The sequence below is a fragment of the Stylophora pistillata genome, chromosome 5 (assembly GCF_964205215.1).
Source record: "Stylophora pistillata chromosome 5, jaStyPist1.2, whole genome shotgun sequence".
NCBI classification, from domain to species: Eukaryota; Metazoa; Cnidaria; class Anthozoa; order Scleractinia; family Pocilloporidae; genus Stylophora; species Stylophora pistillata.
Window position 1 is genome coordinate 12665011 of NC_142523.1, and position 23891 is coordinate 12688901.

Sequence of the window (23891 nt, forward strand, 5' to 3'; positions counted from 1 at the left end):
CAATAAGTCCGTGTTTTCTTTGAGTACCCAAGAGGGGATTCCATCAGGTCCGGATGCTTTGTTCGTGTTAAGCGCCGATTGTTTCTTGATGACTGAAAACTCAGATATAGGACGGGGAGGTTCTTGTTGGTGTACGTACGCGTGCGCGTGTACATCGGGCGTGACTAGTGGGGGGGGGGGGGTGAATGCACTCATTAGTGACACAAAAGCGTCATTGATAACATTGGCCAAATGTTTAGGATCTTCCCCCTCATCGGCAAGGTGTTGAAGGTCTGCGATGGGGCTCGCGCGCTCCACCTTAGAAAAGCCACTTAACTGTTTGATTTCCTTCCACCACTGGGCAAGCTTGCAAGCCTTGAGATCTTTGACTTTGGCATCGTAGTACTTTGCTCGAAATGCTTTCCGATCTCTGTTCACTTTATTCCGGAGTTGATTGTACTAGGCCAGATTGTTGTTGGTTAGTGCTTTTTGCCGGCGGCGAATAAGGCGTTTAAGGGAGTTATTCATCCATGGCGCCTCATTCGCTGATACCGACTTTTCTTTCAGGGGCATAATTGCGTCCATACCGGAACTAATAGCTTCTTCCATTATCTGCATTTTCTCGTCACATGTATTCTTGTTTTTTACAAGGTCGGTGATGCTAACTTTTTCTAAGTATGAGCTCAGAGCGACCTTGTAACTTTCCCGCTGGGCTTTCTAAGTTCACTGTAAGGCCTCTTAAGAGGATAATCATTTTTCGGTCGATGCGCCACCTCTCACGCGGTCTTGAAAAAAAGTCGCTTTTAATATCTGTAAATAGCATTGGTTGGATCATAATACACGGTGAAATCAAAAACTGCAAATTTAATTTTAAAAAATTCAATACAAGTCCATTGCTGATTTATTGAATTTTCAGCAGGTGTTTGAAGTTTATGAACAATTACAAGGACTGGTTGCTATTTCGTGTGAGCCTATCGCATTTGCATGGTTGAATAAGGTTAGAGGGCTTGTTCTGAATATAGAAAACATTTTCATAATATTTCAGCTCAGTGAAGACCAGTCTTCAGTACCATTCTAAAGGGGTAACAGCAAATATATGCAAACAAATAAGATTGGCCAAAATCTAGACTGAACGAGACAGATCAGCACTCATTCTACTTAGGCATTTGAAAGAATCAACCCAATCTGATAAGCAAACGCTCCACCAAAGACAATGCTCACATTTATTAAAATTCCGAATGATTAGACCCTGGGGGGGAGGGTGAAGAGGAAAGGAGACTGGTAAGAGAAGGGGAGCATTTAAACCCCCATTCGGGTGGACTATTGAAAAATAGCACAAATGATGGTGAAAAGTTTTTTGACGTATATCTAGAAGAGAGCTAGTGTTAAATATCAAAGCATATTATTTAACTCGGCACTGTAAACAAACATCGCTACAGCGAAATGCATAGTTTTCTGGGCGTTGGCTTACGACTTGCGGGGGAGAGGTGGGGCTGAGGTGTTCTACTTGGGAAAACACAGATAGACCAACTAGGGGCTAGTTAGTAATTTTCAAGGGAAACACTATTATCGTACGTTGCATTAAGGTCGCGTGGACGGGTTTATGTTTTTTGCTTAATCATCGAAGAGAGATTTTCTCTTGACTTCACCGCAATTCAGGAGCAAGATAAGTCGTTGATGAAATTATTCTTGGAATTCAGCATGTAGTGTTGGTTTGGTTTTTGGCTTATGTTTCACGGGAAAGCGGTCTCCAGTAGCCTGGAGCGATGAAAAATACGCTTCTTGCAAGAAGCGGGGGAGGGAACGCAGTTATACTGTACGCACCTTATATTCGTTTTTCTTATGACTGATTGAATGAAATTCAAATTAGTTTCTGTTCGGATAAACTTCGTGCGTAGCCATTTTCCATTAACTGCAAATTGAATTAAAAAAGATCTATAACAAACTCCTAACTGAAGTAATTGAAGTTTACGAAGATATATATGACTCGTTTCTAGATTGAAGAATTTATCGTCCCTTTTTAAGCAGTTCCAATCTTTGAGGATACCGTCTGATGTTCGATGATTTCGTTTAATTTCGGACAGTTCTCTCGGGTTTAGGATATTTTTACGTGTTACCTTGAAAAAAAAAAAACTTAAGTAAGATGTTACGAAACACCAGATACGATGTGAAAATACAAAATTGAGAAATCAATCCTCAATTTTATTTCCACAAAGTGAAAAAAAAAAAAAAAAAAAATCCGGGGTCAATATGGGCAGGACGTTTATTAGAGACGGCCTCAAAATTTCCGTCCAACTTCGAAAAATTCCCTGGTGTTTCGTACGGTTTGGTCCACTTTTTGTCTGTTTTTGGACACTTTAATCCGGTTCAGGACGCTCTCCTCTATTATCAGACACTCCTGCCCAATTTCGAACGCTTGGCCGAGAGGACATCAGCAGGAGAGGACGCCGGGAGCACTGGAGGTGATAAGCACAGCGTGGGCCACACAGGTATTACCGGTTTTTACTTTTGTGGTTCACCGTTCGCCCTTGGTGGTGTGTTATAAAAATAGGTAAACCTACGATAAGCGCTTGACAAGAAGATCTTAAATACTCTGTAGCGATCTGTGGGGCTGCAGCCGAAATTTTGATATCCAGAGCTCAGCGGCACACTTTACGCATGACAAGAATTAATTAACTCCTTGTCGGCCAAGCTTGCCTGAGAAACAGATACCTTTGCAAGCTCATTCAACTGAGTTGGTTATGAATGCCCCTCAGGCGTTCCTGGTAACTGGAGATGACTGCTTCTGTTGTTATATTCGTGTCTTTTCTCTATTGACGCTCGCGGTGGCGGTATGTCCTGCACTCTGTAATGTTGACGATCCGCATACCTCGAATGCGTTTGACGGTGATTGTAAAGGGATTGGGGACCATTTCTTTCTTCGCGCAAGTCTTTGAGCCACATGCGCTCACCAGTCGTTTTATTGAAAAGGTAAACTTTCCCTGTCGCTGTAAAGAAAATAGCAGAAAAAAAAAATGGGATGATAACCCTTCGGACTAAACTGCGTTTCAAAATATACGAAGGGAACAGGATTACGCGTTGATCTTAGTAAATAATTTTCTCTGAGTTCCCCTCGAACATTGAGAAAACCAAGCAGTGATATTTAGGTTGGGAAATTCCGTATCTCACATATACGTTTGGTATTATACATTGGACATTTTTTTTAAAATGAATACTATCATATTTAAAGGCTTTACAAATACCTGGATCTACAGCTCTTCCATCGAATCGCTTTCCATTGTGAGCAACCTGAACAAAGAATTTATTTATAAATAATTACAATTATGATCAAAATTATAGTGAACCGTACAATGTTGTGCGCAGGTTAGCTCAGTGTCTACTAATTCAAAGTCGAAGTTGACACGTAGAGTCTAAAGTCTGATTCTTTATACTGAAAAAGTTAAGTTGTTTTCTAAACTACCTTTAATTTAGCCGAACCTTTTATAAATCTGAACATTTGTTTTTGTGAGGGCCGAAAGCTGACAGTGCAAAGAACATTTATTAAACCAAAAATGATCGATCTATAGGGAAAACTTGGGGTTCACAAATGCAGCGACGTTACACATTTGTATTATAGCCATATTTATTGCCTTTCACGTTCCCAGAAAAATATTCAGAAGAGCTTCACGAAAGTAGTTCAAACAATCGCATCGTCTATCTTTTTAATTTTTTCTTACTGGTGAGAATGTTAAACCCTCTTTCGTGAATACTTACAATTTGTTGATCATCCGCCATTACAGGTGAGATCATTTTGTTTCGCTTATCCTTGCCTTTAGAAAGAAGAAAGCTTAGAGATCAATTTTTTTTACTACTTTAAAAACAGAAATTAGTATGAAAATGTCTTACAACAAGGTTAGAAGGTTTTCAACGTGTTCTAGAGAACGGTTTTACGCCGCTTAATTTCTAAAGAACAGCTTTACCACGTACCAGTACAATGTGCGTCATATAGGCAGTGTTTTCATTATGTCCCAAGTGAAAGTGTGACGTACCTCTATGTCAGAGGTAATAAATGAAAGGCCTAGCTTTTAAACTCCATGCAGAGTATCCCGTACAAAAATTTGTTGCGTATCCCGTCCCTCCCGTCCCCTCCCGTCCCCCCAACCCTACCTCTTCTTGACGAACTTACCTTTGTGTAAAGCGACTTCTGTGTTTGTGGAGTCTCTGTGGGGTCTTAAATTAGGTTCACGGGATTCTAGCAATCGAAGTCTGTCAACGACAAATCAGAATATCAATCATTATAAAAATGTTTTTCTTTTTAAAATAATTTAAATACAGTTCGTTCAACAATGTACACAGAGACTTCAGACATTAACAACGAAATTTGCGCTTTTAGCAACTTTGGTCTCGGATGGCAAATTTTACAGCAGGGCAAGCCGATGTCTCGTAAAGCGGATGCGAACGGCAACAATAAAGACAGCCGCTCTTTACAATGGGCCAGCGAGAGAAATTCCAACAAACTACAACAAAAAGACAAACAACAACAAACGCTAAGACCTGAGCTTAGTATATCGCAGAAAACAGTTAAAGTTAAAGTTCCACGCATTCGTTAGGATCGGAAAATGAAGTATTTCTACCAACCTCTTCTTTGCACGCTTTTTCCAGTATACAACAGAAGCAATCGCCAGCAACACCGCAAAACAGCCAAATACTAAACTGATTATACCAACAGTTGTCTTGAAGAAAGGCACAGGTGGAGGTATGGTGCGTTTAGTGGCCTTCACTGTGCGAATATTAAACACCTACAAAAAAATTTTGATTCTCAACAGAACTGCAATACTAGTGATAAATTAAGAACGAAACTTCACTTCTGAAATACGATATTAACTGTCTAAATTAAACAGGAATCTTTCCTTCAACTGTTGCAGCTCCCTAAGTGTAGATCACCTTTATATCAGACTTTACCTAGGACTTGAAGTTGGAAGAATGTGTACAATGATCAAACATCCTTAGGCCTGCAATTCCAGGCCCTAACTAAGAAGTAAATTTCCCGAGCTTGGAGTTAGTGGCAACTCTCCCGCGCTTGAAGTCAGAAGCAACTTTTACCGAGCTTGGAGTCAGAAGCAATTTTTCCCGCGGTTGGAGTCAGGGGCAACTTTTTTCCGCGCTTGGTATCAGTAGCAACTCATCTCACCATAGAATCAGAGAAACGTTTCGCGCGCCTAGAGTTAATGGCAGATGAAAATTTTTTACTCTGGATTGATATTTGCGCAATACAAATCAATAAATATTATTATTATTATTATATTATTATTATTATATCATTATTATAATAATATTATTATTATATTATTATTAAATATTACATTATTATTATTATTATTAATTATTATTATTATTATATTATTATATTATTATTATTATTATTATTATTATTATTATTATGATTATTAATGGAAATCTCCTCCGCGCTCGGAATCAGTAGCAAATTTTCCTGCACTAAAAGTCGGTGATTATTTTTCATGCTCTTGGCGTTTGTAGCACCTTTTTACCTCTAACTCCTTGTCATTTGTCAGGTTTGGATTAAGATTTCCATCCTCATCCAGGAGAACGCTCAGAATATCGTCTCGTGTCATATAGTCTTTGACATGCGATAATTTTTCATTAAGATCTGTGGTATTTCCGGTTGGATTTTTCACAGCATATATGGTGACTTTAAGACTGAAAATAAAGGAATTATTAGGAGTGAACTTAGAGGATATCGATAAAATTAAAAGTAGACACCAAGTTTCACCAGAGCACTCAGTGAAAGCTGCACTGCGTAGCAAGAGTAAACTTTAGGCTGAAACATATTATTTTAAGGCATTCAAATCAGTTGAGACCACCAAAAAAGTACAAAAAGGCAATGATAAACTAAGAGGAGAGAGTAATGGCTAGGGATGGAATAACGAACTTGAAAATCTCTAGCTACATTCTTTGGTATACATATTCGGTAAGGCAGCCTACACTTTCAGATGCAACAAGCTTTGTGCATACTACCACAATGGCGGAGGTGTCCAGAAAAGCCAAAGACACAACAGTTATGACTACATACATGGGTAACACACGACAAATGAAAGAGTTTAATCAGAAACAGGCCAAGCATGAAAAAATGTGGGAATACCAAATGGGTACAAACAGGGAAATTTACCCTTACCGAGTTTTTGTTTCTCTTTTTCGTCTTCTTGCTTCTTCAGTTATAACAACGATCTCTGAAATGCCCACTTCAGCTCCCAAAAGCTTGGATATTTTCTCAAGAAACAGCTCACGATTTGCCTCAAATTGCTCCAAAGTTATTTCAAGTTCTATATCAACCATTGTGTTCTCTGGATCAATCACGTCAATTCGTACCGTAATGATGCCACTAGTCAACGGCGGCGTGCCTTGGTCAGTAGCGCGCAGGCGCAGCACGTATTTTTTCCCTACAGGAAAAGAAGACGTTTTAGGAATTAAGATATGACATGATCCTTAAAAAATAATTAAATTAGTTGTTTTGTCTTTAAAAACCTTACGCCCATAATCAATTGAAAAGATTTATGAGAAAAGTTTACTCTACCGATCTCAGGAGATGAAGAGAGGCGAATATTGCCATCGCTGCGTCCCACAGTAAAAACCGAAGAGGCTTCCAGCAGGTTATATTCCACAGTCCCCATATCACCAGAGTCTTTGTCTGTTGCAGAGACTGTAACAATGGGAGCTGAGTCGAGTGATCGGTCATGACGAATAAGAGCATCGTAGAAATCTGTAAGGTTGCAATAATGTCGCAAAAGAATAAAAAAATGTGTTAAGAGATTTTAAAAACAAAGTGCTTCCCTTTATAGCAACTTAAAAAAAAAGTCTCAATAATTCGTTCCAAATGTTTCAAACGTTTTTCACAAGCAGGGAGCTCTTGCACACACAGAACCACGGCTTTTTTTTAACATACGCTTTTTAATCAGGTCACGAGCTAAATCCAAGTAATTCAAAGTTTGAAAGGAATCGATTCACTAATAAGACGATGAACAATACTTATCTTTACACCAAATTTTTCTATCCTCTTACTCAAACTTTTTCGCGCAAAAATCTTCCCCTTCTCCCCCTGTACCCTTCTCGCACATTCCTGTTTTACTATTTAATCCCTTAACCAAAATTAGAGAAAAAGAGCTTCAAAGGGGAATTTTAACAATAAGCAGGGTTATTGCACTTTTTGCGGAACCCAATTCAAGGACTTTATAGGACTTTTTAGGTCATTTTCAAGGACTTGGGTTCTCAAAGTCAAGGACCGTCTGCATTAAATAGGAGCGGCTGAGAAGTCCAACGAGCGTGACTTCAAGCATGCACATCAGAGTGATCACGTGCTAGGTAACCAAGGTTATTTTCAATGCGCCAATCAGGTACAAAATATATGAAAATCACGTGTCAAACATCATAATCGGACGCGGGACTTGAAGGGAAAACTCGTTTTCGCGATTTGTGCTAGGAACTTACATTTTATACACCGAAGACAAAAGAAAACTTCGACTTTGATTCGTCTGCATTTATTTTCAAGGACTTTTCCGGACCTGAGTCTAATTTCAAGGGTTTTCAAGTCCTCGAAAACAAAAACTTAAATTCAAGGAGTTTCACGGACTTTCAAGGACTTTCAAGGAGCGGGGGAACCCTGAATAAGAACGTTGATTAGTAAAGGAATATTACAGCAAGAGCTGCTATAAGGTTCAGTTACTGACCTTTCTCAAAAACTGGAAAGTTGTCATTTACGTCCTCTATGTAAACTTTCATGGAAACAGAGCTATTTAGCCTGACAATCCCATTGTCTTGCGCGGTTATTGTAACATTCACAAATTTCACTGCCTCGTAATCAAACGAGCTTCTTACAAACACCTCTCCAGTTGCACTGTTGATACTAAAATATCCCACTGAAGATTCATGGGTGATGCTATACGTCAACTCTGCATTAGCGTCACTATCAAGATCCTTAGCTGTTACCGTGGTAACTGATACTCCGGATGGGGAATTTTCTGGGACCGATGCGTTATAAAACGGCTGAGGGAAACTGGGGCGGTTGTCATTCTGGTCTAAAACTGTTATGTAAACGTTCGTGACGGTTGATAGGCCTGATGGAAACACAGCCGAATCTGAAGCTTTGACCCTGATCCTATATTCCCTGACATCTTCCCTGTCCAGCACTACGGCCGTGTAAATAGTCCCTTGGACTTGGTTTATGGAAAAATGATCGTCTTCATCTCCAGACTCGATAGAATACACCAGCTGCGCATGCGTGCCGTTATCAATATCATTGGCCTGTACTTCTCCAACGGAAGTTCCTATTGGGTGGTTTTCTACGACGAAAAAGGTGTAATCGGCTTCGCTGAACTCGGGGGAGTTGTCATTACTGTCGCTTATTCTTACTCGGACTTTGGTTGAAGAGTTCAAGGGAGGATTTCCAGCATCTTTGACTCTCACTGTCAAGAGATATTCTGGGGTGGTCTCACGGTCAAATGAACCTGTAAACGAAGAAATGGTATAGAAAAAAAAAGCCTATCAGATGCTATGCAACATACGTCTAAACATGAGGTAACTAAAAGTCACAACAAGGGAAAACACAAGGAAGGAAGGAAAGATGAGAACTCAAAATACAAACAAGCGAATTCCATTCATAGGGACAAAGCGAGTAACCAAACAGACATTGGCCAATCATTTACTCTGAAGAAGGACTAACACTCAAAACGTCAGCTTTCAAAACTCTTTACGGCAGCCAATTTACATTATCAACTAAGTTAATAAAACCAAATTATCTTGTTATACTCCTCACTGACGCATCACCAGTTTCTTTGTAAACTTTCCCCCTTTAAAGAGATTGGCCAACTCACCCAGATTAAATAATATCCCTGAAGATGACTCTATGGCCATGACGTCACCAGTGTTTCCACTTACGATAGACCACGTTAGCACGGCATTGTCCCCAATATCAGAATCTGATGCAGTTACATTTAGAAATCGTGAGCCAACTGGCAGATTTTCAGCCACAGTTACAGTAAAATTACTATCAGAAAACACCGGTGGATTGTCGTTGACATCCTCGATTGTAACGTTGACAAACACGGTCTCTGTCAGGGGAGGGATGCCTTGGTCTGACGCTTGAATTAGCAAGGTGTAGAAAGGAATTTCCTCCCGATCTAAAGAATTCTTGATGCTTATCATACCTGCAGAGTTCACCTGTTTTGGAGAGAAATGTATGCTTACACGAAAGGTAGGATATTTCACAGTTCGATGCGCACATTAACGTGCGATAGAGAACGATTATCCAACGAGAAACAAACTCGCTTTTGGAATGAGGCGAAAGTCCTAATAATACAAATTAGTCTCCATTTTTTAAGTGCACAATTTTACAGCCATGTTAACAGAGAGCTCAGCTGACTACATAGAGTTCAAACATGTCTACTGAGAGCAAGCAAAACGTCTTTGGTTCTCTATCAACCTTTTCACTCCCAAGATCTCCTTCAACCTCGTTCCCAGGGTCTCTCATCTTCCCGCCCCCTGTAGGAGAGAAAGTAGGGAGAATTGCTAAGGAGATCCAACCTTGCTCCAGGGGGCGGGAAGATGAGAGACCCTGGGAACGAGGTTGGATCTCCTTAGCAATTCTCCCTATTTTCTCTCCTACAATTCTTATAATGTTAGTTTGAAGAATTTGGCCGTTCCGTTCATTCAAGAAAACTCACCTGAAATTGCTTCTTAGGATCTCCACCAACGATAGAAAAATCTATTCTCGCGTTTATTCCCGCATCCTTATCGTGCGCATGTACAGGTATGACGTCAGTTCCAGAAGACGTGGCTTCTGAAATGCTCGTTAGATACAGGGCAGGACTGAACACGGGCTTGTGATCATTAGTATCAGATATGAACACGCGCACTGCGCATAACCCGGTCAGTGGTGGGGTGCCACCATCTTGGGCTGTGATTGACAAGTAGTAGGTGTCTTTTGTTTCTCGGTCCAGGCCTGACCGAGCGGATATCACGCCAGAAGAACTATTGATGCTGAATTTCCCGACACCGTCGCCTCCTAGAATCAGAATGCATTAGTCATTGATTTCAGCGAATAACTAGACAAACGTTGGTAAAAGGTGACATAACTGGAGAAAACTTCAGGTATTTTTCTTTACGTTCATTCATTTGATTGTTTTTGTACCTGTGATTGTGAATGTATGCTCAGCATTGATTCCGATGTCGGCGTCTGTGGTGTTAACCTGAGTGACTAAAAATCCTGAGGGTACATTCTCAGGGATAGTGCCAGTGTATATCCCCTGGGTGAAGACCGGTGGATTGTCGTTCTCGTCAGATATGTGGATGACCAACTGTAAGGTTATGGCGGAAAAGGTGGTTATGCGAGGAACTTAAAATCAAATTGTTGGTACGTTCACAGATTTGAATAACACCACCAATCAACTTAACGGCCTGCTCCCAGTTGGCTTGTTAGCTCAATTGGTAGAGCACTGCACTTGTATGGCAGAGGTCAGTGGTTCGAGTCCCATACAGGCCTGATTTTTTTCAGGTCTGATTTTCGCTATTGCATAAATAGCGCTATCTACTGCGAGGATCGCACATCATACGTATCTAATACCGCAGTTCAAAATATATGAACTTCATATAAACATTGCATCTCAACACCACCAATGATAAACTTGCTTAATTCAAAAGGTATTGGAAGTGTTACGTCTGGCAACCAGACAAGTAAACCTGATACCTTAGAAGGCTACTCTGTTCTGTTAGTAAGAGAACACTTTGTTAGAGCAGCCATTACGCAAACGGAGTCATTTGTTTGCTATTCCTCAGAGTAGTGGTCTCCCTAGCCTGCCCTGTTGAGAGCCAATACGAGTGTTGCGGATAACTGTGCATAAAAACCGTGAGTAGGAATCTAGACTCAACTTTCAACTGTAACATCAAAAATACTGTTTTTAAACAAACTTTAATCAAGCTAATGAGCTTGCCAAGAGTTCAGTAATCTTATAAAGAGCCAATCTTAACGTTGGGCAATCAATTTAGACAAAATAAGTTTTATTAGACATATATCGTACAATTTAGACCTTCACCAGCTGCTTGTATCAGCACTAACCTTCATAGTAGAGAATCTACGGTCACTCTCTTTAGAGGCCCTGTCCTTAACCGTTAGGTTCAAGACATAGAGGTCCCTTGTTTCTCTATCTAGTTCAGCCCCTACAAAAACTTGTCCCTCTTTCAAGTCCACAGTGAAGTCTATTCCTCCGTCCAAGCCGCCGGTGATGGAATATTCTAATTCCCCGTGAAGGCCTTCGTCTGAGTCAGTTGCGCTTGCGTGAAATACTTGGGAACCTGAAGAATTCAGAGTCATGTATGTTTAGGAAACAAAAGAAAAAATGAAACCTACGCGTCCCAATTGTTCTAGCACTGATTTCTTTTATTGACTTCCAGGGTTTAAATAAAGTTGCTTCATACAGTTAAACCAGGACCTTCGGTTATGTAATAATTTGGATATATCAACAAAGTTGAAATGGTAAATTGGCCAACGTAACGATTACAAAAGCTGACGTTTCGAGCGTTAGCCCTTCGTCGGTTATGTAGTCTACAAAAACTCGCTCTGAATGCAAGAGTGTCCTGCGTGGCTCTTTCTAAGTCTGTAACGCGCTCATAGAACTAGCACTGAAGAGTCATAAGTAGGTGATACTCAACGTGTTGCCATTAGAATGAAAACTGCTGAGCACCATCAAAGCGTTATTATTAACATTTTGTAAACGGTAATTCTTTCAATCTTTAGTCTTGGGATAAAACCATATTTGAACACTCAGTTGTAGTCCCCCTCTTTCAAGAAGTACTATTGCCTCAGCTGTGTAAGGCAGCTCTAGATTCCATCACTCTTTACAAGACCTTCGTTTGTGATCAATTAGTACTTCAGTGCATGTAATAATGTTTACGACTTCAGATTTTGTCCTACCAGGTATAGGTCAATGGATGCAATTCTCTCGTGAAATTTTGAAAAGGAAATTCGAAAATAAACTCACCGATTGCTGTAGTTTCAGAGATATTGACCGTGTAGTTGGGATACTGAAAGATTGGGGTGAACTCGTTTTTAGCTTTCACATACACTGTTACCATAACAACAGCTATATTATTTGGAACGCCGTGGTCTGTCACATAAATCTCCAAGCCATATTCACTTCCATTCTCGTGATCCAGTGCATCATTTACAACGATCCTGTTGTCATCCAGTCTGAACTTGTTTCCAAAGTTTCCGCTGACGATTTCAAAAGAGAAATTTCCATTTGGTCCCAGGTCTTCATCGGAGCAGGCAATTGCCGTCACGTTTGCGTCCAGAGAAATGTCTGGGGAAAAAAAAACAATTTACATTTGTTAACATTTAAAAGTAAAAAGGAGCGAGATTATTATCATCCTTATCATTGGACTCTCGTTTTGGAAATAATGAGGACATGCTTGGTTTTGCAGATGGCTGAATATGAAAAATAATTCCTCGGTAACTTTCCTTGTTCTAAATTGTCATGTCACTTTTTAAACAAGCTAAGGAGACTGATCACAGGAAATCTTTGTTCAGATGAACCTTAAACTGGTAGATACCTTGAGAAAGATACTTCAGTTTCTGGGAAATTGTACCAGGTGCAGAGTTATTTTTTTCGTCGCTGATACGTATAAGAAACAACTTCTCCTGAAAAATTGTATTTGCAAAGAGAAACTTGCTGTAGGTGTGAATTTTATTGTTCATAAGTGTACTTTACGAAATCTTGGTGTGGTTTGTTGAACGGACTTCATTTTGGTCTCTTTTCATTCTTTTCTAAGAGCTAAGTTTAATTTTTATTTAGAGCAAATATCACAAATACTGCAATCTGATTGGTCACGCTACTGGCTATCTTTTCAGTTATGAATGGTGAGTAAAGTGATTTTCGGTCGTAAACAAAACAGATTTTGCTAAAATTTTTGAACGACTAGTAGATTATTTTAGAGAAAATCTTAGATTACTCTCTTTCAATTTGAAATTGATTTAAGTTTTGCCCTCCCCAACTACTACAACTACAGGAAAGAAATCCCGAGATAATACCCTTAACTATTACTAAATTGACCCCAACAGTCATTTCCTGTCACTTCCTCCTCATTTTCACTTACCCTCTGGAATTTCCTTGACAAATAAAGCTGGTGAGCACACAGGTGAGTTATCATTTACATCTGAAACTGAAATGTACACTGTCACATTGGAACACTTAGCATCCGGAGAACCTTGTGCACTGTCGTCTACCCTGAGACTGATATTATACTGGTCAGTGGTCTCTCTGTCTAAGCTTTTGACCAGTACCAGTCTTCCAAGTGCCTCGTCCAAATAAAATTTGTTGTCTCCGTTGCCGCTGACAAGAACGTATCGCAGGTCTCCGTGTATTCCTGTGTCATTGTCTATGACCTGAGCTTGAAAAACGACAGTTCCTTATGAAAGAAAAAAAAAAAAAAAAGAAAAAAAGATAAGATAATTACTATTTTTTTTTAACAATTATTAGTATTTCTGTTCAATATATGAAACGAAATTTGTCGCGGGAAAACGTTTTACGAAAGATAAAAAGGCACTTTCCCCTTACCTAATGTGATGTTTTCCAAGACGTCCAAATTATACAGTTGGTCATTGGCAACAAACGTGGGCTCATGTTCATTCACTGGAAGAACTTTGACTGTCAATGAGATGTAAGCATGCTTCATTGGTGAGCCGGAATCAGAAACGGTCAGCAGAAGGTTGAATAATGACTCATCTTCGATGTTAAGTGACCCGTTGAGCCTCACCTCGGCTGAAGACACATTGAAGTTTCCTTTGTGGTTTCCCTCAGATATTTGATAAGAAAGAAGCGACGAGGAGTCTACATCTGTACAGTTTGGTGTGAATACCACTGTCCCTACAACTGTAGACTCCATCAAAGAAACTACCACTGCACTTTGAGAGCACAAAGGAGCGTTGTCGTTGAGGTCCAAAATAGTTATGTTCACAGTTGCAAAGCTCCATTTTGTTAGGGGCTTGGGAGCGTTATCAGACGCACGCACCGTCAAGCTATACTGAGAACGAGTTTCATGGTCCAATGGCTTCCTAAGGATCAAAGTCCCAAGGTTGCCATCTAGAAAGAACATGCCGTCCTCATTCCCAAGTGAAATGGAGTAGGAAACCATGCCTTGTTTACCTCTGTCCTCGTCTTGAGCCTGCACTCTTACCAAACTGGTACCAACAGAGGTATCCTCGGGAATTGATAAATTATAGAAGCCATTCTGAGTGAATATTGGGGCGAACTCATTAATGGCTGTAATCACGATATATGCTGTGACCTGTGTGGAGAGCTGTGGAGATCCATTATCCCTAACAGTGATGATCAAATCGTGGTATGCCTGAGACTCCAGGTTAAGGGGAACTGACAAGAATAAGATCCCTGTCTTTGAATTAACGTTGAACGTAGAATTTGTGTTTCCTGAGAAAGAAACAAAGACATTTCTGATCAAACTCCAACAAATGATCTCCAGTACTACGAAATTATAGGAACACGATATCCAGGTAGACATATAGGAAGCGTGACGATCAGGTTGTAGTGTATCATTACAGCTTTCAAGAAACCTTGGGTAGCAAGGCATTCCTTGTCTCATGATATGAAAGGGAAAACAAAAGGGTTTAACTGTGCAGGATTACTTTTTCGAGCACATCATTGATATCCACGACCATCAGTGCAATGTTTCATCGGAAGTTGAATTGAATGTAACCAACATAAGATAAGACATGCTAAAATATCATTGATACCACATTGACTTTGTGGAGGCGCGGTGGCCTCATGGTTAGTGCGCTCGACTCCGGATCGAGTAGTCCGGGTTCGAGCCCCGGCCGGGACATTGTGTTGTGTTGTTAGGCAAGACACTTTACTCTCACAGTGCCTCTCTTCACCCAGGTGTATAAATGGGTACCGGCAATTTAATGCTGGGGGTAACCCTGCGATGGACTAGCATCCCATCCAGGGGGGAGTAGAAATACTCCTAGTCGCTTCATGGTAGAGAAACCGGAGTTAAGCACCGGCCTAATAGGCCACTAGGCTCGTAAACAGACTTTACTTACATTGATTTTGCGCTGCTCTTATTAGAAAAACAAAAAAAAAAATTGGAATGTACAACGGTGATCTTACCTGAAGATATGTTGTATGAAACAGCAGAATTTTCTCCTTCGTCAGCGTCACTACATTGTAGGTGCAGTACCGTCCCATTGACTGTGAAGTTCTCTGCTAACTCGATGACGTAGGAGGAATGGTTACAAAGTGGTGGATTATCATTGACGTCAAGTAGCTTCACATGAACTGTCACTGTACTCGACAAGCTAGGCACGCCTTGGTCAGTGGCACGAATGGTCAGAGAATACACTTCCGTCGTCTCACGATCAAGCTGTTTTCTCAGTTCAATTACGCCCGACTTAGGATCGATTTGAAATCTCCCTTCAGAGTCACCATCGATCAAAGCGAAGAGGATAGTGCCGTCAGGTCCGTGGTCTCGGTCAGCAGCTGCCACTGTTGCAATAGCGGTGCCAATGACAATGTCCTGGAACGAGCGTTTAAAACATAAGTTAGGATATCTGTGTATTATAGGAATATAAGGCTTTCCCCTATCCCTAAGAGAAAACTTCGTGGTACTATATCGCTTAGTTTTTATCTTCCGTACAAGACAGACAAGTATTGTCACCTTACCTCTGAGTGGCTGACTGTATAAGTCGAGTTACTAAATACAGGCGAAAACTCATTCGCTCCGGTGACCTGGATACTAACAGTTACGTTGGTGGTGAGCTGGGGCGAACCTCCATCAGATACCGTTACCACGAGCAGGTGAGACTCGATAGCCTCAAAGTCAAGAGTGACGAGTGTGGTCACCAGACCATCTCCGTTCACACCAAAGGCAGTCGTATTCCCTAAAAGAAACAAATACAGCTATGCAGTTAAAACTGCAGCACGAGTTCAAAACACGAAATAAACACTTCATCAGCAGTAATCATCAACATAAGGTGACTATTCATATATAGACCATGACAACCTTAGGCCTTGACAACCATTTCCATGGGATTACTTCGAAGTTGACCTAATCCAAACAGGGTTTTTACTCGAAAAAAAGGCTCCTAACTAAACGCTCAAACCTAAAAAGTCCTTAACCCTAATGAGTTAAATGTACAGTCTCTATCAATTAACGTAGCATGAACAGTGAAGAATGATTCTATCAAACACGACGAAGAACACCTATCTAAAACAACAATTAAACAAAACGAAAACTTCCACTAACAATTCTAAGAACTAAAGAATGAAAACAGTGTTGATGCATTACTTATATCGTGTTCCTCTACGGTTCTAGCTTCTTCCTTAAAAGATCGTGAATATGGCTTATTTGGAAACGGCACCATGTCTATTTTCATACTTCTGGATTTTATTGCGGTCTTCTTCAACCCAGACCTTCACCTGTTCCAAAGGATATTCTAATATGTATCTCCCGAAGTAATCAGCACGACCCCTTGGGAGGATCAGGTCGATACGTTGGTTATCGGCCGCGGACCTTTTCAGGACTACAACTCCAAAGGGAGGTAGTCAAGATATTTTTATCAAAGTTTGAAGCTCTGTATTAATACTAACCAGTAGTTATTGTGTACGCACTGATTACATTCGGCGAGAGATCTGCGTCCGAACAGTTCAACTGAACAACTGTCGTCCCTATGGTAACAGACTCCTTGATTGACAAGCCATGAATGCAAGGAACGCATATAGGCGGGTTGTCATTGATGTCAGTGAGTGTAACTTGAAGTGTGGCTGTGGATGACAAGGGAGAATCTGGATCTTGATCGCTGGCTTTAATTGTAAGATTGTAAGAGCCTGTTGTTTCCCTGTCAAGCGGACGCTTCACAAAAACCACACCATCAGTCGGTCTGATCGCAAACGTGCCATCGGCGTTCCCGGATGCGATTGCGTAGCTAACTACGCCATATACAGAGCCAATGTCCAGATCTGTAGCCGAAACGCTGGAAACTAAAGCTCCAACGGTAGCATTCTCGGTCAACAGGGTAGTATATGATCCGCCATCTGTAAATTGCGGAGTGTGTTCGTTCACGTCTAGAATAAACAAAATACGATTGATTTTATGGGTGCTTTCCATATTACGAACGACGATAAAGCCAACGGCTTGAAAAAAAAAAGAGTACTGAGATTTAATGTGTCCGGTAATTATTGATAACTCACTCTTAGTTATCGATAATTTCGTATAAACCAGCGGACACACGAGTTACAAATTTACCAATGCAAACAGCTTGAACCCTGGAAAAACTGAAATGCGCTTTTGTAAATAATGAGACGAGAGATGAACTATCTTACCTGTGACAATAATGGTTACTTTTGCTTTATTGGAGAGCGGCTGGCTAGGGTGCCGGTCCGTGGCTGTGATCTCGAGAGAATAGAAAGAGGTTGTTTCTGCATCAAGAGCAGACGCAACATTCAGAAAGCCCTCATCTGAGATGGAGAATCCTGTGCCCGTATTCCCTGTTTGGAGGAAAAGTGACAAGAGAAAAGAAACTGACTTTTTTACTGAGTTCTGTACACAGAGTTGCTACAACGCCGATTTCAAAAAGATTCTTCCAGTTCGCTACTTCTTCAAACTGCCACTCGGTATTCTTGCGTTCACGATTAAACAGTTCTTTACATTGGCTGTATCATCACTTATTTAAGATCCTAGTTCTACCCATTCTCTCTTATATTATGGTCTCGCTGTGTATGGTGCTTCTGACTCTGATTTAAATGTTATACAGCGTTTTTTAGACAGGTTCCATAAGCGTCATTTTACCTCTCAAACACTCAGCATTTTTAATCTTTTAGAACAGCAAGATAAATCCGTCTTCAAAAGAGATATTGAAAATCATACGCTAAGTGCGATCATTCCCAAAGAAAAAGAATTAGTATATAATTTGCCTACGAGGTGTCACCTTCCTCAGATAACAACGGAGAGATTCAAAAAAACTTTTGTAAATAGACTTATTTTTAAATATAATCTAGTGTAGTATTATTCTATCTTACATTATTATTGTATCTTATCGTGCATCATTTAGAACTTTTTATTGTTACTTAGGATATGTATTTTTATGCTCTGATTGAATAAAAACTATTGTTATTATTATTATTATCATTATTATTATTATTATTATCACTGTGGTAATAATAAAAAAAAATTATCACTGTGGTAACTTGTCAATTGTAGAGATAATTTCAATCTATCAACAAAGCTGAAATGGTAAATTGGCCACCGTTACGATTATAAAAGCTGACGTTTCGAGCGTTAGCCCTTCGTCGGAGCGAATAGAGGAATTGTGGGTTGCGTGTGCTTTTAAAGGCAGAAAATGGAGCTACGTGATTGGTGGGAGCAGGTCAACTAGAAAAACACGAATAAATTAGTGGAATGAAAAGCGTTCGTTGATACCTGTGGGATTTAGACTGCCGGTTTGAAAGATGAGCTTTTGTTCAAGAGTTTTACGGCTTTCCGTGCTACCTAAGTGTAAGGAAAGACCGCAGATTGCCATATGTTGCTTACAATGATTAGGTAAATTAAAATGTCTAGCGACTGGTTTCGATGTGTCCTTGTCATTCCTCTCCACGTCGCGAAGGTGTTCTCGGAATCGGTGACCTAGTCTTCTGCCTGTTTCACCGATGTAAATCTTTTTGCAATAAGTGCAAGTTATGCAATAGATTACATTGGCGGAGGTGCACGTGAAGTTATCGGTGATCTTAATGGATCGTTTGGGTCCCGAAATTTTCTCAGTGTTGTGAATTAAAGGACACGTATTGCATCGTGCACGAGCGCATTTAAAAGTGCCTGCTTAGTCATTAGTCTGAAAAGAACTTCTGACCAAAAAATTGCCTTTTGGTCAGAAGTTCTTTTCAGACTAATGACTAAGCAGGCAGTTTTAAATGCGCTCGTGCACGATGCAATACATGTCCTTTAATTCACAACACTGAGAAAATTTCGGGACCCAAACGATCCATTAAGATCACCGATCACTTCACGTGCACCTCCGCCAATGTAATCTATTGCATAACTTGCACTTATTGCAAAAAGATTTACATCGGTGAAACAGGCAGAAGACTAGGTCACCGATTCCGAGAACACCTTCGCGACGTGGAGAGGAATGACAAGGACACATCGAAACCAGTAGCTAGACATTTTAATTTACCTAATCATTGTAAGCAACATATGGCAATCTGCGGTCTTTCCTTACACTTAGGTAGCACGGAAAGCCGTAAAACTCTTGAACAAAAGCTCATCTTTCAAACCGGCAGTCTAAATCCCACAGGTATCAACGAACGCTTTTCATTCCACTAATTTATTCGTGTTTTTCTCGTTGCCATGTTCCCACCAATCACGTAGCTCCATTTTCTGCCTTTAAAAGCACACGCAACCCACAATTCCTCTATTCGCTCCGACGAAGGGCTAACGCTCGAAACGTCAGCTTTTATAATCGTAACGGTGGCCAATTTACCATTTCAACTTTGTTGATATATTGAAATTATTTCGTTACCCCCACCGACGCAGCCCTAAACAGTTTCTTTAGAAACTATCAGCCTTTATTCAATTATAGAGATAGTTGCAAAGAGTGCATCTACGAGTATTCATTAGAAGTTATGGTATGTTAAGTCACCATTAACCGATATAACCTACACCTACCGAAACAAACAAACAAACAAACAAACAAACACAAACACACCTATTTTAAGCTGTTATGAGCCGGTTAATCTCTTTTGAAATAGAACAAATCACTTAATCGGCTGGCACCAGGAACTTTAAAGGTACCGGTAATTGGTTTTCCGCTGAAATGTGTAAGGAGTTGTTTACCTGACGTTATTGCCAGAAGAAACTGTCCGTTCGTACCAGAATCAGCATCCGCGCATGTCAGATTCAATATGTTAGTAAACACAGCCGCATCTTCAGGAATTGTCACGCTATACAGAGTGGGACTAAACATTGGTGCGTTATCATTCTCGTCACGCAACGTTACTGTCAAGTTAACACCTAATGATTTAGGAGAATTTAAATCTCCGTCAGTTGCAGTCACCAATAGAGAATATGACATCAAAACTTCGAAGTCCAACTCCTGTTGTAACCTTACGACGCCGCTGACCTCGTCAATGCCAAATGGTGAGCCGCTGGACAATGCAAACGTCAGCTCTCCTTGTGAGCCAGAATCACTATCAGTGGCAATCACGGACAGAATTGAAGCTCCAATCGCCGTATTTTCCGAGATGGTGACATCATACGACGACTGACTAAACACAGGCGTGTGTTCATTTAGTGGAGTCACTACGACGTCAACATGAGATAGAGACGCGTGTTGCGAGCTGATTGGTGAACTACTATCACGTGCCTCAACAGTCAAGGAATATGATTGGACGTCTTCAAAGTCGAGGTGTTTAGCTGAGGAGATTCGACCAGTGCTGGAAGATATGTTGAAGAAGCCATCTGGGTCACCATCTGTTATGCTGTACACAAGGACTGAGTTAGTGCCAAGGTCCTGATCGGTGCATTGCAGTTGAGTGATACTGGAGCCGGCTGTGGTATTTTCATAAAATTCAACCTGTAGCAAAGGATGATTCTCAGTTAAACGAAGAATCAACCAGCTGCCTCACGCGACAGAAACTGGGACAAATCTTTCATTCATACGAGTTAGAAAACCCTGTATTTCATGAAATTGGAAAGGACCAAGATAAATTATCTCTGAGCAAAGACTTACTTTATAATGATCAGGAGAAAATACAGGATCATTGTCATTTACATCAGTCAAAGTAACAGTCACATTCACCGAGGATGATTTACGGTCGCCTATGTTGGGGTCCTTGTCACTAGCTGTCACAGTCAAGATGTAGATATCAACAGTCTCCCTGTCCAAGCTGGTCTTCACACGGATCACACCACTGTTAGAGTCAATATAGAACGGAGCTGATGGCGGTGTCATCGAGTAACTCACGTCCCCTAAAATTGCAGCATTGAGAAATGTCATAAAAAGTCATTATAAAACTGCGTATGCATTCAGCCTGTTTCCCCACGGTCAGGCATACAATCTCTCTTACATCATGAAATAGTGTTTTAAGTTAATGTTTGTGACTACTGCGCAAACGGAGTAGTCACTTTGGCATCATCTAGGTTCACGAACGGAAATAAGTATCAAAAGAATAACATCGGAACCAATCGAAATCAATTTAGCGGTCTTTTGGAACAGTTTGTTTCACGAACATTTAACGATTGTTGCCCGAGATTGCATTTAACAAATGGTAAACGCCACAGCGTACACTATTGAGTTATGGATGCAGGCGGGAGGTTGCTAAGCACGAAAGAAGCGTAAGAGTCGCTCGAGGCGATAGCCGAGAGCGACTCTAGCTTCTTGAGTGCTTAGCAAACCTCCCAAGTGTATCCATAACTCATTAGTGTACGCTGTGGTGTTTACCATTTGTTTTATAACATAACAATGATACATTGTAGCTAAAGAGTTCCCTTTTATTTAACAAATCTTACGCGACCAGAAAAAACAAGCGCGCGCGTAAAAATAATCTTTGCATTTGCTCACGTCAGCAGCGTACACCCATGGGTAAATGGGGGACGCTAAATTGACCAATCAGAGCGCGCGCTTTACTTTGGTTATATTATAATATAATTTTGTCATTTGCAATCCGTATCAATCCTATCCATCCTCAGCCGCTCTGGCTCCTTCTTGAATCATTAATGACACTCTTGTGTTTCTCTATCTTACTAAACTAGTATTTTGTTGTTTCCTTAGTTGAAGTTAGTTTTCGACGACCCAAATACCATATGCCATCACTGCATAGATCTTTTTACGAGACATAGGACCGGTTATTTATACGAGGTCTAACCCAAACCACGGTTTTACAAAATCAGTAGAACTCGGGTTTTCACATTCTATGAAAGTTCATTTAGTCAAATAAATCTCTGTGCACTGTTGGCTTACGGCTCTCTTGACACTTCACAAAAATAAATCAGAGTTCAGATAAAAGGTCCACTGCAGCTTAGGGCGCGGTTTTGTTAAATAACGGCTAAACTCTGTTTAAATAATCGGCCTAAGGTTTACCTTGCGGTCCGTAATCTTGATCCCTAGCCGTGGATCTAATAATTGAGGTTCCCACGGCCGTTTTTTCAGTTATACTCGTAGTATATTGAGCAAAGTCAAACAGGGGCTTGTGCTCATTCACTGCAGTGACATCAAGACTTATTTCCATAACAGTAGCTTTTTGAGAGGATGACGGACTGCTCGAGTCACGAGCGCGGACTGACAGCGTGAAAGCGGGCATGGTCTCGTAATCTAACCACGCAGCTGTAGATAGGGTGCCGTTGGAGTTTATGGTAAAGCTGTTGTTGGTGTTTCCGGATATGATACTATAACGATACAAAGAACCAAATTGTTCACCTCTCAGTTGACATTTTAAACTCCTTGGAGAGCTGGAAAGCAAATCATCGACTAGAAAAAGGACATAAGCTTACCAAAGCCAACTATGAAAAGCAAATCAAATCATTTTTGAATGACAGTTAGGAAGAAAATAATTGGTATCATTATATGACCCGTTCAGAGCGCTTCTTTTGATAAATATTAAACAACACTCCCCGTACGCGATAGCTTAAGCAGGGCTGGTAAAGCTGTGTTGCCTCGTGAGATGCTTATTAACTAAGTTAGGTCGAGCCAGAAGCCCCTTTCTTGAAAGTTCCATCAACTTAGCGGGCTCGAGGCCATATTTTGAAATAAAAATCTAAAGATTGGAGAAGCAGGTTGTGGCACCCTAACCAATCCACTTTGTCTTCTTAGCTGATAGTTTTATAGCAAGAATTTCAGAACTTTTGAAACCCCATCTTGAAGGAAAACAGAACAGCTTTATGGGCCCGTCAAGTTACCGGAGCCCCCAGATGGGAAATATTTGGTTCTCGGACACGAGGTACGAGAGGTAACAAGTAAGAACATTTTCTTGTGCGGTTCTCCCACTCAGTCAATAAGTACATGCGTGGATAAGTTAACACGTGATAAAACATCACCTGTAGACCAACAGGCCGTTAACCCCCTCATCATCATCAGAGCATGTGACAGTCAACACACTAGTTCCCAATCCCACATCTTCCCTGATTGCAGCACTATAAGAGGAAGGGCTACAAATTGGTTGGTTGTCGTTGGAGTCTACGACAGTGATTGACACTGTAGCATTCACGTGATTTTCTCCATCAGAAGCCTTGACTATAAGGACGTAGGATGACTCCACTTCTCGATCCAAGCTCCTCACGAGCTGTATCGCCCCATTGTAAGCAGATATGTGGAAAAAGAAACCAGTATTTCCGGAAATGAGCGAGTAAATCAGTCTTCCATGCGCATGCCTAGAGTCATCTCCATCGTTTGCTGTAACCCGGATAACCTCCGTGCCAAGGCTTATATCTTCGGGAACTGAGACCAAGTACATGCCACTGCTTGTAAATACTGGGGCATACTCGTTGACAGGTGACACAGATATCGTGACAGAAACCTCAGTTGACATAGGAGTGACACCTCCATCAGTCACAGTGATCGACAGGTGGTACGACTTAACTGTCTCGTAATCCAGAGTATCTGTCACACTCACTTCTCCACTACTTGAAATATTGAATTTTCCTAAAGGATAAAGGAAAGCGAAAATTTACTTCACACTTCAAATATCATGATAAATTGTCTTAACGATGAAACAGTTTCGTTATAGACCTAACAAAAACATCTTCAATACGCTAAAAAATTATCTGTGAGCTTGAATGAATTGCAAAGATGACTTCAATTCTTTGATGGAAGAGTTTTGAAGAGCTTTAAGACGTTTGCATAACCCCTTGTTATTCCGTAATCT

General features: G+C 40.6%; 1 protein-coding gene across 1 annotated transcript in view; it reads right to left on the reverse strand.

Annotated features, from left to right (window-relative positions):
* Positions 1-765: 765 nt before the first annotated feature.
* The window catches only part of LOC111335349 (protocadherin Fat 4), a 40965-nt gene continuing 17839 nt past the window's right edge, over positions 766-23891 (reverse strand). Inside the window, exons 13-36 of the mRNA XM_022941231.2 lie at positions 23065-23668; positions 22112-22416; positions 20762-21000; positions 19867-20605; positions 17361-17525; positions 16629-17102; positions 15702-15919; positions 15150-15555; positions 13581-14450; positions 13120-13431; positions 12006-12326; positions 11084-11319; positions 10160-10325; positions 9693-10033; positions 8844-9189; positions 7701-8477; positions 6551-6736; positions 6152-6416; positions 5508-5676; positions 4597-4757; positions 4145-4224; positions 3733-3788; positions 3222-3267; positions 766-2966 (exon numbers count right to left, since the gene is read on the reverse strand). Coding sequence (XP_022796966.2) covers positions 2719-2966; positions 3222-3267; positions 3733-3788; positions 4145-4224; positions 4597-4757; positions 5508-5676; positions 6152-6416; positions 6551-6736; positions 7701-8477; positions 8844-9189; positions 9693-10033; positions 10160-10325; positions 11084-11319; positions 12006-12326; positions 13120-13431; positions 13581-14450; positions 15150-15555; positions 15702-15919; positions 16629-17102; positions 17361-17525; positions 19867-20605; positions 20762-21000; positions 22112-22416; positions 23065-23668 — 7730 coding nt within the window. The 3' untranslated portion in view covers positions 766-2718. The remainder of the gene's footprint in view (positions 2967-3221; positions 3268-3732; positions 3789-4144; positions 4225-4596; positions 4758-5507; positions 5677-6151; positions 6417-6550; positions 6737-7700; positions 8478-8843; positions 9190-9692; positions 10034-10159; positions 10326-11083; positions 11320-12005; positions 12327-13119; positions 13432-13580; positions 14451-15149; positions 15556-15701; positions 15920-16628; positions 17103-17360; positions 17526-19866; positions 20606-20761; positions 21001-22111; positions 22417-23064; positions 23669-23891) is intronic.